The sequence below is a fragment of the Schistocerca americana genome, chromosome 4 (genome assembly GCF_021461395.2).
Source record: "Schistocerca americana isolate TAMUIC-IGC-003095 chromosome 4, iqSchAmer2.1, whole genome shotgun sequence".
Lineage (NCBI taxonomy): Eukaryota > Metazoa > Arthropoda > Insecta > Orthoptera > Acrididae > Schistocerca > Schistocerca americana.
The window spans coordinates 851,609,093-851,623,095 of NC_060122.1; the positions used below are offsets into that span (position 1 = coordinate 851,609,093).

The following is a 14,003-nucleotide window of genomic DNA, read 5'->3' on the forward strand; positions in this document are numbered from 1 at the left end:
CAACCAAGAGCGCATCAATATGATCTTTGGTAGTCCTCGTCGCTGTCGTGTTTTTGTTCGTCGTTTTTTGTTTTACCGCGGTTGTTCATATTAGCAGTGTTGTGCTGTTAGTACTTCTTAGCAGTTTGTGTAATACTGTCAAAATGAAACATAGATATGCACTCTCAATAAAATTATCATACACAAGGTACCTAATCTTGACTGTTGTGGCCAACTGCTGTCAAAACTGATAATCTAACAGACATTAAAGTGCGATAAGATGTGTTGGAATGACACCGACGAAATTATGTACATATGTTTAACAATAGGCAGTTCTAAAGTTCTCAAACACTGAAGAAGAACTCAAAGTAATCATGTGTCTGCTATGAGCAAGCAGTCATAAGAGTTCACAAGTAAAAATTCACCCATTACACAGGCAAATATTAATCAAGAATGTCACTGTATAAATATCTGACTGCTTGCATTATGCATTTCTACATTATCCCACTCTTATTTTCTTTAGTCTTAATGAGGTAATCAGAAACAAACCAAGACATCGACTTTTCCTTGTTTATGCACAACATTGACTTTAGACAATCGAGATAATGGACAGCATCCTTGGCGGTAATACCAATTAATATTTCCCAACAGAATTTCTTACACTACGCGACGTGACGGAAATTTGCGCTCACTGCAATTAACAAATATCAGATTTTTTGATATAGTGCAGATGAAAGCTCATGAAATAAAAAAGTCAGGGTGGATACCATTTTTTTCTTTCTTATTGATGATTTTTCAACTCGTATATTAATGAACATATTTCTATTTCTTTTCACAATGGTACCGGAAAAACTGTATTTCGTACTAACTACTGATTTTCTCCCTTGTTACGACTGGCATATCTGTGATACGAACAACTTTGATGTTGGAACATGCGGCAGACCATGGGCGGAGCTTAGGATACGGATCGGTGTGGAGGGGGGTGATTGGGCGGCACTTGTGCACCGTCCGGGGCTGTCGCTAACGTTACGTATTTTATGGGACATACACTGTTTTGTTTCGCGATACGGAAGGCAACCATTGAGCGGCAACACATTTTATGTAAGTTATTCTGTATTCCACTAAAATAAACTTGATATTATTATCCCAAAATGAATTTCTTTGTAATAGTTGTCACCTCAAATGCTCGCAGTGGCTAATTATTTTTAATAAGCATTTTTTCAGTAACTTGCGCTGCGAGAAGCTCATCTTCTGATGTTGCCTCTGGTCGGCCATTACGCACCGAAATATTAATTTATTTTTAAAAGTGTTAACAGTAAATGGAAATGCGAGAGATTTCGTTGTAAGAACCTTTCTAAATTGCAACAGATAATTATTTCACGTTAAAGTTCATTTTTTAAATTATACAGATTCCATGAGTTCAGTAAGTTTTATCTTGGCCGTTCCACGGTAACAATCGAAATTCTCTCGAGCCTTGCTTTGCAATCAGTAAATAGAAATTAACAAAATTACATTCAACTCAGTTAACGGCAACTATATTTTAGTCATCACGTTGAAAATCTAAAGTTGGTACATGAATAAGTGAGGCCCTTCAAGAACCCGTCTCATATTTACTTATGCATGTAAGTAAAAGTGATAAGAAAAGACAATATCCCTGAGACTAAGAATCATGCTGATAAATTAAAAATAAAAATATATAAAATATATATGCAATTTCTTTTGTATATGACGTAAGGAAATGTATGTGTAATTTCTTTTGTATATGACATAACGATTGCCACCGACGTCACAGAGTTCATGTACAATACTGTAAACACGGTTGTTTGTTTACTGTGTTGCACTTAAGAACAGGACAAAGCTCATTTCGGTCACATTTATTCGTCAAGGTGCTGCTACTGTTGCAAACGTTGGTGTGTACGGAGGTACAGTAAGTGCTGCGCGTCACATCTTGTCGCTCAGTGCCGTTACCAGTCCCAGTTTGACTACAATGAAATCGTACTATTTAAAAAGAAACCAATTAACTCATCAGTTTCACACAGTTACTCGTCGCATGCTTATGGTGCTGTAGACCGATTTACTTCTACGTCTCGTATTGTGCATTCATTTCTGTTAGTTACCACTACAGCCTTCACAGCCAGCCGTTTCGGCCCTTAATGATGTAACGAATGATCTGCCCTCTCCTTAAGGGCGTGTCTCGTAGATTAACAACCACTTAAGAGCATCTAGAGTCGTTTCGGCAATTTATTGGGCTTCCCCTCATTACGGAATCTGATAAGTGTTGGGAAAAAAAGTACACAGTATAAATTGTCTTAACGTATCTCCGCTGCTGCGTTATCTAGTTCCAACACTTTACAACAAATCAGCGTAAAGTTATGGTTTCCTTTTATTTACAGTGCTTCTCTCCTGTAACTATATATTATATTTGCTCTAATCCTCGCAAACTTCTTAGTGTGAGGACACAACCTTGCATAGTTTGTAATTTTTCCCATTCTCCTTTTATGCTTTCTTTCATTTTTCTTTTCTTTTTAGCTAAATACCGCACGAAAATATTCTGTTGGAGTCTCTGTTCAAGAATATAAAGTGAGTGAAAAGCTCTCTGACCCTTAACGCAGGTAAGGGAGGGGAATAGAGGACACACAATTTCGCTTAAGTATGTTGTTGTTGCTGGTGACAGGTTATCATACGGGCGTTAGTCGTTAAGACTACAGCGGAAAAGTCAGTCTGCTAACATACGAGTTAATGATCGTGCCCTTCAACACGACACATTTTTTCTCAACGAAAAATGACTTGGTGTAGACCTTGGTTTTGCAGGTCTGCCTTTTGGATGTTTAGGATACGTTCCGCCTCGAAAATCACGTCGTCGTCATTCTGAAAATCTTTCTCACGCAGTGTTTCCTTCGTCCGTGGAAAGAGGAAGAGGTCACTGGAAGCCGTGTCGGGAGAATACGGTGCAGTGGGAGGGGGGGGGGGGGAGGGATGGGGGGAGGAATGTGACGAACTAAACAAACAGCATCAAGAGCTGTGGTGGCAGGCGATCTACGTTATGTTCAAAATGTCGCAAAAGATGCTGAAATTGGTTCACGAATAATTTTAACTTTTGCCATTATCGTCTCGACTGCGGTACGCTGGTCTTTAAACACCAGCACCGCCTTCGCCTTTGTCTCTGATTCCCAATTCTTCAAAGAGCCGGGAACACGGCGCCCGCTAGTCTCTCTGCCGCGTGGCCGCTCGTCTGAGAGCGCGGTCGGCTTCCTACCACATTCTCCAAACAATCCGAGGTTGTGCTGCGTCTCTAACCGCCTCGTTGCAGTCGCTACGTTAGACACTGGTCTCCCTACCTTGCTCCTAACTTCAGGTCAATTATGCAATGTTAACTGTCACTCACTTGCACACAGAAAATTAAAATCATTATTTATGTAATAATTCAGTAAAAAATTTACCAAATTGCTGTTCTGCATCGAACAAAGTACAATATACTTCAATGCAAAATACAATGAGGCAAGTGAGACATCTAGTGTACAAGATGAAAACAGCGTCTGTTAGTATAAAGGGAAGAATTTGACAACATTACTGACATTCGAGTTACGTGTGCTTCTTAAAGATGCAATACTCTAACAATGCCCACAGTCGAGCTCGAACAGAAAAAGATGGTAGTTGTTGCCTATTATTTTACTCCTGCTGGCTAGAACACGAAACAAGGTTAACAACTGGATCCTGTCCGGAAACTGAAACAGCTGTTTTTAAATTGTGGAAGAAAGATATTTATGCTATATGCCAATATTGATTTAACTGTGTGCTGTTTCTAGACTCATACAAGCATTTGATGTGATTAGCCACCATTAGATTCTTGGGATTATACAGATATCATATCCTTAGAGTTGTCTACAACTGGTCTATGGGATGTGTTTCTGACGGACGTCCTGTTGTAGAAGCACAGATTATGACCGACGTACAGCGGTACGTGACATTGTAAAGAAAGTATATCAGAGTGAGGAATCATTATAGCAGGAATACCGCTATGGGAGATGTTTCAGGGCGGTGAAACCACTAGCAGGCCTGTCGAATTCCAGGCGTCATGAGAAAACGTGCAGATCGGATGATTGACCGCTCAGAAAAGCACTACAGGCTGTAGTGTGTAGCAAATGTGGCCTCAGGGTACAATGCTGACGCAGCCACGAGTGTGCCGTAGCTGATCGACTAGCGTGTGTTATAACCTCCCCACTACATTTCTTTCTGTATGAAATTTAGCTCAACTTTACCTCCCACTCTGTAAAAGGCTGCATATTACCAAAACTATGTCCCCACAGACTGTTATCCAACTTAAACTCGTGTGCTAACGTTTGACTAAAGAGAACCTAATGTGAACTGAACTGTAGCTGGTCTGAATGCAACTTGTCTTTATATCAAATGCGCAACTGAAGTAAAACAATAGTCTGCTCGTATTAGAAATTTCCACTTACCTTGCGTCTTGACAACACTGTGCAGATTTCTCGAAAGCACAGTAGTAAACCGCAACCAGGCATTCGCTAAGCCAGCCAGATTTTTGTTTCTTAATACATGTTCAAACTGCTGCATGTGCTAATGCGTAATGACAAACACTGAGGTGGGGAGAGTGGATATTCCTATGGCGTGATCTTCACACAGAACACTGGTGTGGGCAAGATTATGCTTAACAAAATGAGTAGTGATTTAAAAAAGGTACAAAGTTAACTCGGAATTTTTATAAAAATGAAACAGCTTAATCAGTTAATATGTTAATTCATGACTCAGGGAAGCGGGGTGGTCTTTCTCTCAGCTTTGAGAAAGTTAACTAGCTGATAATAATCATTCCTAGCTGCGCAGTGCTGCAGTCTTCCCTCAAACTTCTTCTCTTCAAAATAAAATAACTTTATTCAAAATTTATATACTTTTCACCTTTCAGTGTATACATCATATTCGTCATTGCTGTCATTTTCAGTAAATCTGTCTTCACCTAAGAGGTGCAGTCACAAGTCGACGTAGCACTACGGAATACGTCCGTCACCTGCCACACTTCAACTAAGAAGGCATCACACTGCGCAGAGGGAAAGACTGCGCCACGACGAGACCGAAGATCGTTTAACAGTAACGTAACTCGCTCTCTCTCTCCGACGTGCACATCGACAACATACAGAAACCCCAATGGCGTGACGACCTTACAACACCGTTCAACATGGGGCTTCGCAGGAGACAACCCCTTAGTGTTTTCAAGTTGGCACAATGGCAGCGTCTATTACGGTTGGCGTGGGCACAGAAACATCGAGACTGGACCGCGAGTCAACGGAATCGCGTCTGCCGTTAGGATGGACCACGCTACTTGCTGTAGAGGGTCGACGGCCGTGTCCGGTCCGGTTACGCCGCCATCCGGATCAGCAGCTGCTCGAAACGCGAACCGCGGCACCGACGCCGGTCGGTGTGCGCAGTCAGTGTTCTGCTGTGGGCTTCCGTGGGACGTGTGGCGGTAGTCGAAGGCGCACGTCAGCATTGGTGAGGACCACCTGCATCCATTTTTGTTTTGTATCTCGCCTGACGGCAACGGCACCTTCTAGCAGAATAACTGTCTGTATCACGAGGCCAAATCTGTGCTGCTCTAGTTTGAGGAGCACGTTAGGGGACTCAGATATGAAGCCGGCACTATCGGGCGCCAGCTCCGCGACAGCAAACCACGGGCGCGTCGTTTGCGGTCACTGCGTGACCTGTGGGAAGACGTCTGGTGCCGAACACCTCCGGAAACCTGCAGAGGAATTGTCGGACGCACATCACGCAGAAGCGCTGCTGCATTGCGAGCCAAACGTGGACCAATACCTCGCGCACGTAGCCTCAAACTACAGTTTCTCCCATCGCACAAAATCTTCAAACAGCTTACGTGGATGCCCGCGGTGACATCTTCGACAACCGCCGACATTTCGACGGGTGCAAATCCTGTAATTTTCAAGGCATAAATGCAGCGAAAAAGCGGTGGACAACAAGTTTAAAACCCAGCACATGCTGAAAGACAGACACACAAACACACACACACACACACACACACACACACACACACACAGAAACAAACAACAAACATTAGCACCACCGCACAAGCGAACAGGACCAACATCAGAAGTTATCGAGTGAATTTTAATTACCTCTGTTGTTTGACCAGAGCGAGAGGATTCCGAGCAGATTTTAATCGGAAATCTCCATCTCTATTTATTTTCTCATCCGCTAATTTATTCTCAGCTGGTCCCTTAATAATACTATCCAAACAGCAGCAAATGTTATATACCAGAATCTTTGTGTTGTTACATCCCGCCGGACGACCGATGGCGAGGCGATGTTCTGCTGCAGCAAGTTTCTTCGGCTGTTGTAAGCGTTTGTGACGCCTGGAACTTTGGCAGCAACAGCAGCAACAACAACAACAACAACAACAGCAGCAGCAACAGCAACAGTTTGCGATTCGAGGTGAACTGCAAGAGCGACAGCAGCGCAAAAGCGAAGGAACAGAGACCCAGCTGAGTGTAACGAGTGCGTCAAGCAGCGAGGCAGGTGAGAGTAATGAACCGACCAGAAGCGAATTCATGACTTCGAAGATATAGAACAGTACAAATAGAGAATTGAGCTAGATTAACGTAAGAAGAGAAAAAGAAACGGTTGAACAAGAGAAGAAAAGAAAGAAGCAGGACTAACCACGGGGTAAGACAGTGCATGACCTTCACGTGCAAGTGCGGAAAGAAACGTAAGGACTAATAAGGAAGAACGATCAGTGTCTAGGAAAACTGGACCGACTCTAGGAACCAATATCCTGCCATGACTCACAAGGTAAATGCTGTCAAGCACAAGCAGAAAGAATAGGATAAGAGAACAGATGAAGTGGAAAGACGAGTAGTTACACTAGAAGGCAGAATAGACCGAATAGAAGGACATATACAACAGCAGTTATGTAAAGCTAAGGGCGATTTTCTTGTGGAAAAGAGGTTATTCAAGAAGAAATACGAAGTGGGTACGCCTCTTCAGCGGCACTGCCCTGGTTCTAATTGGTGAGACACAAGAAGTAAGGTTATCATCAGCATTTAGAGAGAAAGCATGAAAGCGTTAACGAGAGGCAGCGAAAGGAGTAAAACAGTTGACAGAACGCTACGACAGTATGAGAGAATGTGAGACGGGTGCCACAGATACGATCAGTAATGCGGAACGAAACCACAACTGTGGGTCACTCACAAGGATTGACGATTATGAGTACAGGGCCAATAGAGACCGTGAAAGTGTACAAAGAGTGATTTGAACTGAATTGCGAGAAGGTAGAGAAACGCGAGGAGCGGAATCATTCAGGCAGACAGAAAGATATGGGCTCCATCAACTCGATTACAAGCGCTACAGAGGGGTACACAAGTACCATGTGCTCAAGGAGAACGGAAATTCTCTCCACAAGCAGGCTTACATTGAGCCCCCCCCCCCCCCCCACCCCCCCACCGTCGCGGTCACTGATGTACAAACTGGAGTACGTGTGCAGTTTATTCGAAGGCGAACATGCATTGAAGATGTGAACACCAGCAATGAAGTGGTCATTATATCGAGAGTTTAAAGAAACATTTTTGCCCATCTAGTTGTCAAAGGTAAAGCAAGTCCGAGTGAAGAATAAAATAATTGTGAGACATTATTCCGAAGGATCGTGCTCTGAAATCCAGTAAAATTTTTCGTAGAGATCTTGAAGAACAACCATTCCTTAGGTATGCATACAGCGCAGAAAAAAATGGTTACGTTATCAAAAATTACCTCGGCAGTGCCAGCATACATCGATCAGATACTGCAGTAACAATGTAGATGACTTCAAGGACATACTGCAGCAAATCGAATTTGCACACCGTGGCGAGCATAGAACTAATCAACCTGTAGCGCGCGTATCTAACTTCACCAGCCCACAAGAGGTCACACCACAACCAGAGAAATAGCAGCGAGCATTCCAGTAGTGGTAAACGTCTCTGACCGTATCACCCGAACCACGGAGAATGGACTAATACAAACAACCGAAGGAAGAACAGCCACAATGGCCACCAGAACAACGGGAGAAGAGACTACTAGAGAGGGGAATCAGTGTCTACAACCATGACAAAATGTCGAGATTATTGAACTGTGTGGACCTGATCCACGAACAATTCTGACTGCAGGGTTATCATCAACACTGTAAGTAGGCTGTTTAGGTTTTTATGTTGGTAACGCCCCGTAGCGCTCTGTATGAAAATCGCTGATTGCGCTGTGTCCAGTCTGTGGCTGGTTGGACTCATTGTTGGAATATTCGCTTGTGTAGTGTTGGGCAGTCGGATGTGAACAGCCCGTAGCGCTGGGCAGTTGGAGGTGAGCCGTCAGCAGTGGTGAATGTGGGGAGAGAGATGCCAGAGTTTTGAGATGTTAATATGAGCGGACGATCTGGACGTATGTCCGTCAGAAAAAGGAAATTAGTCAAAATGGATGTCAAGAATTTTTATATTATGACTTTTGAACACTATTAAGGTAAATACATTGTTTGTTCTCTATCAACATCTTTCATTTGCTAACTATGCCTGTCAGTAGTTAGTGCCTTCAGTTGTTTGAATCTTTTATTTAGCTGGCATTATTGGCGCTCCCTCCCCCCATGAACCATGGACCTCGCCGTTGGTGGGGAGGCTTACGTGCCTCAACGATACAGATAGCCGTACCGTAGGTGCAACCACAACGGAGGGGTATCTGTTGAGAGGCCAGACAAACATGTGGTTCCTGAAGAGGGGCAGCAGCCTTTTCAGTAGTTGCAAGGGCAACAGTCTGGATGATTGACTGATCTGGCCTTGTAACAATAACCAAAACAGCCTTGCTGTGCTGGTACTGCGAACGGCTGAAAGCAAGGGGAAACTACAGCCGTAATTTTTTCCCGAGGGCATGCAGCTTTACTGTACGATTAAATGATGATGGCGTCCTCTTGGGTAAAATATTTCGGAGGTAAAATAGTCTCCCATTCGGATCCCCGGGCGGGGACTACTCAAGAGGATGTCGTTATCAGGAGAAAGAAAACTGGCGTTCTACGGATCGGAGCTTGGAATGTCAGATCCCTTAATCGTGCAGGTAGGTTAGAAAATTTAAAAAGGGAAATGGATGGGTTAAAGTTAGACATAGTGGGAATTAGTGAAGTTCGGTGGCAGGAGGAACAAGACTTCTGGTCAGGTGACTACAGGGTTATAAACACAAAATCAAATAGGGGTAATGCAGGAGTAGGTTTAATAATGAATAGGAAAATAGGAATGCGGGTAAGCTACTACAAACAGCATAGTGAACACATTATTGTGGCCAAGATAGATACGAAGCCCACACCTACTACAGTAGTACAAGTTTATATGCCAACTAGCTCTGCAGATGACGAAGAAATTGAAGAAATGTATGATGAAATAAAAGAAATTATTCAGATAGTGAAGGGTGACGAAAATTTAATAGTCATGGGTGACTGGAATTCGGTAGTAGGAAAAGGGAGAGAAGGAAACGTAGTAGGTGAATATGGATTGGGGCTAAGAAATGAAAGAGGAAGCCGCCTGGTAGAATTTTGCACAGAGCACAACATAATCATAACTAACACTTGGTTCAAGAATCATGAAAGGAGGTCCTATACATGGAAGAACCCTGGAGATACTAAAAGGTATCAGATAGATTATATAATGGTAAGACAGAGATTTAGAAACCAGGTTTTAAATTGTAAGACATTTCCAGGGGCAGATGTGGACTCTGACCACTATTGGTTATGACCTGTAGAATAAAACTGAAGAAACTGCAAAAAGGTGGGAACTTAAGGAGATGGGACCTGGATAAACTGAAACAACCAGAGGTTGTACAGAGTTTCAGGGAGAGCATAAGGGAACAGTTGACAGGAATGGGGGAAAGAAATACAGTAGAAGAAGAATGGGTAGCCTTGAGGGATGAAGTAGTGAAAGCAGCAGAGGATCAAGTAGGTAAAAAGACGAGGGCTAGTAGAAATCCTTGGGTAAGAGAAGAAATATTGAATTTAATCGATGAAAGGAGAAAATATAAAAATGCAGTAAATGAAGCAGGCAAAAAGGAATACAAACGTCTCAAAAATGAGATCGGCAGGAAGTGCAAAATGGCTTAGCAGGGATGGGTAGAGGACAAATGTAGAGATGTAGAGGCTTATCTCACTAGGGGTAAGACAGATACTGCCTACAGGAAAATTAAAGAGACCTTTGGAGAAAAGAGAACCACTTGTACGAACATCAAGAGCTCAGATGGAAACCCAGTTCTAAGCAAGGAAGGGGAAAGCAGAAAGGTGGAAGGAGTATATAGAGGATCTATACAAGGGCGATGTACTTGAGGACAATATTATGGAAATGGAAGAGGATGTATATGAAAATGAAATGGGAGATACGATACTGTGTGAAGAGTTTGACAAAGCACTGAAAGACCAGAGTCGAAACAAGGCCCCTGGAGTAGACAACATTCCATTGGAACTACTGATGGCCTTGGGAGAGCCAGTCCTGACAAAACTCTACCATCTGGTGAGCAAGATGTATGAAACAGGCGAAATACCCTCAGACTTCAAGAAGAATATAATAATTCCAATCACAAAGAATGCAGGTGTTGACAGATGTGAAAATTGTCCAACAATCAGTTTAATAAGCCACAGCTGCAAAATACTAACACGAATTCTTTACAGACGAATGGAAAAACTGGTAGGAGCCGACGTCGGGGAAGATCAGTTTGGATTCCGTAGAAATGTCGGAACACGTGAGGCAATACTGACCTTACGACTTATCTTAGAAGAAAGATTAAGGAAAGGCAAACCTACGTTTCTAGCATTTGTAGACTTAGAGAAAGATTTTGACAATGTTGACTGGAATACTCTCTTTCAAATTGTAGAGGTGGCAGGGGTAAAATACAGGGAGCGAAAGGCTATTTACAATTTGTACAGAAACCAGATGGCAGTTATAAGAGTCGAGGGACATGAAAGACAAGCAGTTGTTTGGAAGGGATTAAGACAGGGTTGTAGCCTCTCCCCGATGTTATTCAATCTGTATATTGAGCAAGCAGTAAAGGAAACAAAAGAAAAGTTCGGAGTAGGTATTAAAATCCATGGAGAAGTAGTAAAAACTTTTAGGTTCGCCGATGACATTGTAATTCTGTCAGAGACAGCAAAGGACTTGGAAGAGCAGTTGAATGGAATGGATAGCGTCTTGAAAGCAGGATATAAGATGAACATCAACAAAAGCAAAACGAGGATATTGGAATGTAGTCGAATTAAGTCGGGTGATGCTGAGGGAATTAGATTAGGAAATGAGACACTTAAATAGTAAAGGAGTTTTGCTATTTGGGGAGCAAAATAACTGATGATGGTCGAAGTAGAGAGGATATAAAATGTAGACTGGAAATGGCAAGGAAAGCGTTTCTGAAGAAGAGAAATTTGTTAACATCGAGTATAGATTTAAGTGTCAGGAAGTTATTTCTGAAAGTATTTTTACGGAGTGTAGCCATGTATGGAAGTGAAACATGGACAGTAAATAGTTTGGACAAGAAGAGAATAGAAGCTTTCGAAATGTGGTGCTACAGGAGAATGCTGAAGATTAGATGGGTAGATCACGTAACTAATGAGGAAGTATTGAATAGGATTGGGGAGAAGAGAAGTTTGTGGCACAGCTTGACCAGAAGAAGGGATCGGTGGGTAGGACATGTTCTGAGGCATCAAGGGATCACAAATTTAGTATTGGAGGGCAGCGTGGAGGGTAAAAATCGTAGAGGGAGACCAAGAGATGAATACACTAAGCAGATTCAGAAGGATGTAGGTTGCAGTAGGTACTGGGAGATGAAGCGGCTTGCACAGGATAGAGTAGCATGGAGAGCTACATCAAACCAGTCTCAGGACTGAAGACCACAACAACAACAACATATTGGAGTAGTTCGAGTAACGAAGATTTTTGTGAGGTAAGTGATTCATGAAGGGTGTAAGTTATTGTTACTCAGGGCTATTCTTTTGTAGGGATTATTATGTCAGATTGCGTTGCGCTAAAATATTGCGTGTCAGTTCAGAAATGATCAGAATAAGTAAAGAGAAAACTGTCTGAGTACGTTCAGTTTTACTCAGCTCTTTCAGTATCAAATAACGTGGAAAGTTACCAGAACAGTCTTTCTTTACATTCAAAGGGGAGGTTTCAACACAACGTTTCATTAGACCCACAGGTAAAAGAAAGACAAGACCCATGAATGGACTCAGAATATGAAAGATAATTTACATCACACATGGAGACTTACGAGAAGTGTTGCTGGAGGAGAATGAGGTCATGGAGGCGCAGAACACACATCCAGTAGTTAGTGTTTTAGTCTGTGAAATAGGTTTTATTGGCAGTGTAGCCAAATTTCGGCAGTGTCGAATGACAAATCTCAATGTTTACGAGTAAGCAAGGGAATGAAGTGCCCATGTTAAATTTACCTAAGATAAAAGTAAGAGGTTCGTTAACTGGCTAGAGTACATATTTGTGGCACCAAATATGACTAGAATTCATGTGTCAGGGCAATATCTTGGAATGGAACTGCTTGAGAATAACGAACCTGTCCACATATATCTGTGATTTTACGCTGTGCTAGGAACAATACGTTCCAAATATTCCCCTCACTGCAATGCTAGCCACAGACTTCTTGCAGTGTAGCATTATCTTGCTCCTTGCGGCTCTAACTCACGTCAATTGAGCTTTAGCAGTTTTGCCCAGAGGTTAATTGGTTTGTCCATGTCAGACGAACCTAGCAGCTGTTTATCCCTGCCGACACTTTGCCCTAGCTGGAACAATGCCGCCCCCCCCCCCCCCCCAAGTTTCACCATGCGTCGTCAAAGGTCAATTCTTGTAGGACACACCCTCTTACCTGCAGTACGTATCACATTGCAATTTTCATCACTTTTGCGAACTTCCAAATCCACGTGCACACACTCCTGAAGGGATTTATCCTTGTCGAGCCGATCAACAGCCTTACAGACACTTTCCCTCCTCCTCCTCATACCCCGCCCCCTTCCCCCCCCCCCTCCCCCCACCAACACCATCACCACCCACCCTTCCCCCTCCTTTATTTTGGTAAGTAATAATTCGTTGCTTTACTTATTCAGATGAAAATTACAGATTTCTTATACTTTACATACGAGGGTTGCCCACAAAGTTATTTTTCTCAGCCGAAGAGAAAGCTACGAATGCAAAATGTTACGTACGTATTATTTGAAGTCTCCCGAGTGAGCGCGACAAGTTTGTCACTCCACTAGATAGCGTGGCTGCAGGACAGTTTCAAAATGGCGTCTGTAGTTGACATGCGTTACAACCAAGGTGGCGTCATTGAATTTCACACTGCAGAGAAAGAAACTGTGGGGAATATTTACAGACGCTTGTGCAAAGTCTGTGGAGCATCTGCTGTCGACACAAGTACAGTTAGACGCTGGACACGGAGGGTGAGGTCAAAAGGAGGCGGTTCGGCGGAGCTCCAGGATTTTCGGCTGTCGGGGAGACCATGCACGGCTGTCGCATCTGACAGTACTGACCTACGCCCCTCGGACTTCCACTTGTTTGAGCCATTAAAAGGATGCCATTCGTGGAAGACGTCTTGAGGACGATGAGTGGGTGATTCACCCAGTGAAGCTCTGGCTCCACCACCAGGACAAGGATTGGTACCGACAGGGTATACACGCTCTTGTTTCGAGCTGAAGGAAGGTCATAGAACGGCATGGAGATTACGTGGAAAAATAGGGCGTGCAGGTAAAACGCCATTCTTTCGTGTGTGTAATTCTCATTATGTTTAATAAACAATTGTTGAAGAAAAAAAAATGTGGTGCGTTACTTTCTGGGTAACCCAAGTGGTACTGATTCATGTCTTCTCTATCATTAGCAGGCTCATATGGAATGTCTTTAGGCGGCGTTATATTCTCCCAGCGAATCACTTGTGCTGTGCACAGAGGATTTTTCCCATACCAAATTTAACTTCGTGATATCTCCAACTGCTAAGTTATTGCTCGTTGTTTGAATACT

At 43.0% G+C, this 14,003-nt stretch overlaps 1 protein-coding gene across 1 annotated transcript; it reads left to right on the plus strand.

The window, feature by feature from the left end:
* Window positions 1-2,351: 2,351 nt before the first annotated feature.
* On the plus strand, window positions 2,352-6,572 carry LOC124613860 (TATA-box-binding protein-like). Its single transcript, XM_047142585.1, has 3 exons — window positions 2,352-2,450; window positions 2,509-2,559; window positions 6,375-6,572. The coding sequence occupies exons 1-3, from the start codon at window positions 2,352-2,354 to the stop codon at window positions 6,570-6,572; spliced, it is 348 nt and encodes a 115-aa protein (XP_046998541.1).
* Window positions 6,573-14,003: the final 7,431 nt, after the last annotated feature.

Coding starts and splice junctions, on each gene's coding strand:
- LOC124613860 (XM_047142585.1), top strand. CDS start 2,352: ATGGTTTCCTTTTATTTACAGTGCTTCTCTCCTGTAACTATATATTAT. Junction 2,451..2,508: donor TGAGGACACAACCTTGCATA/GTTTGTAATTTT, acceptor TTTTCTTTTTAG/CTAAATACCGCACGAAAATA. Junction 2,560..6,374: donor TCTCTGTTCAAGAATATAAA/GTGAGTGAAAAG, acceptor GAACTTTGGCAG/CAACAGCAGCAACAACAACA.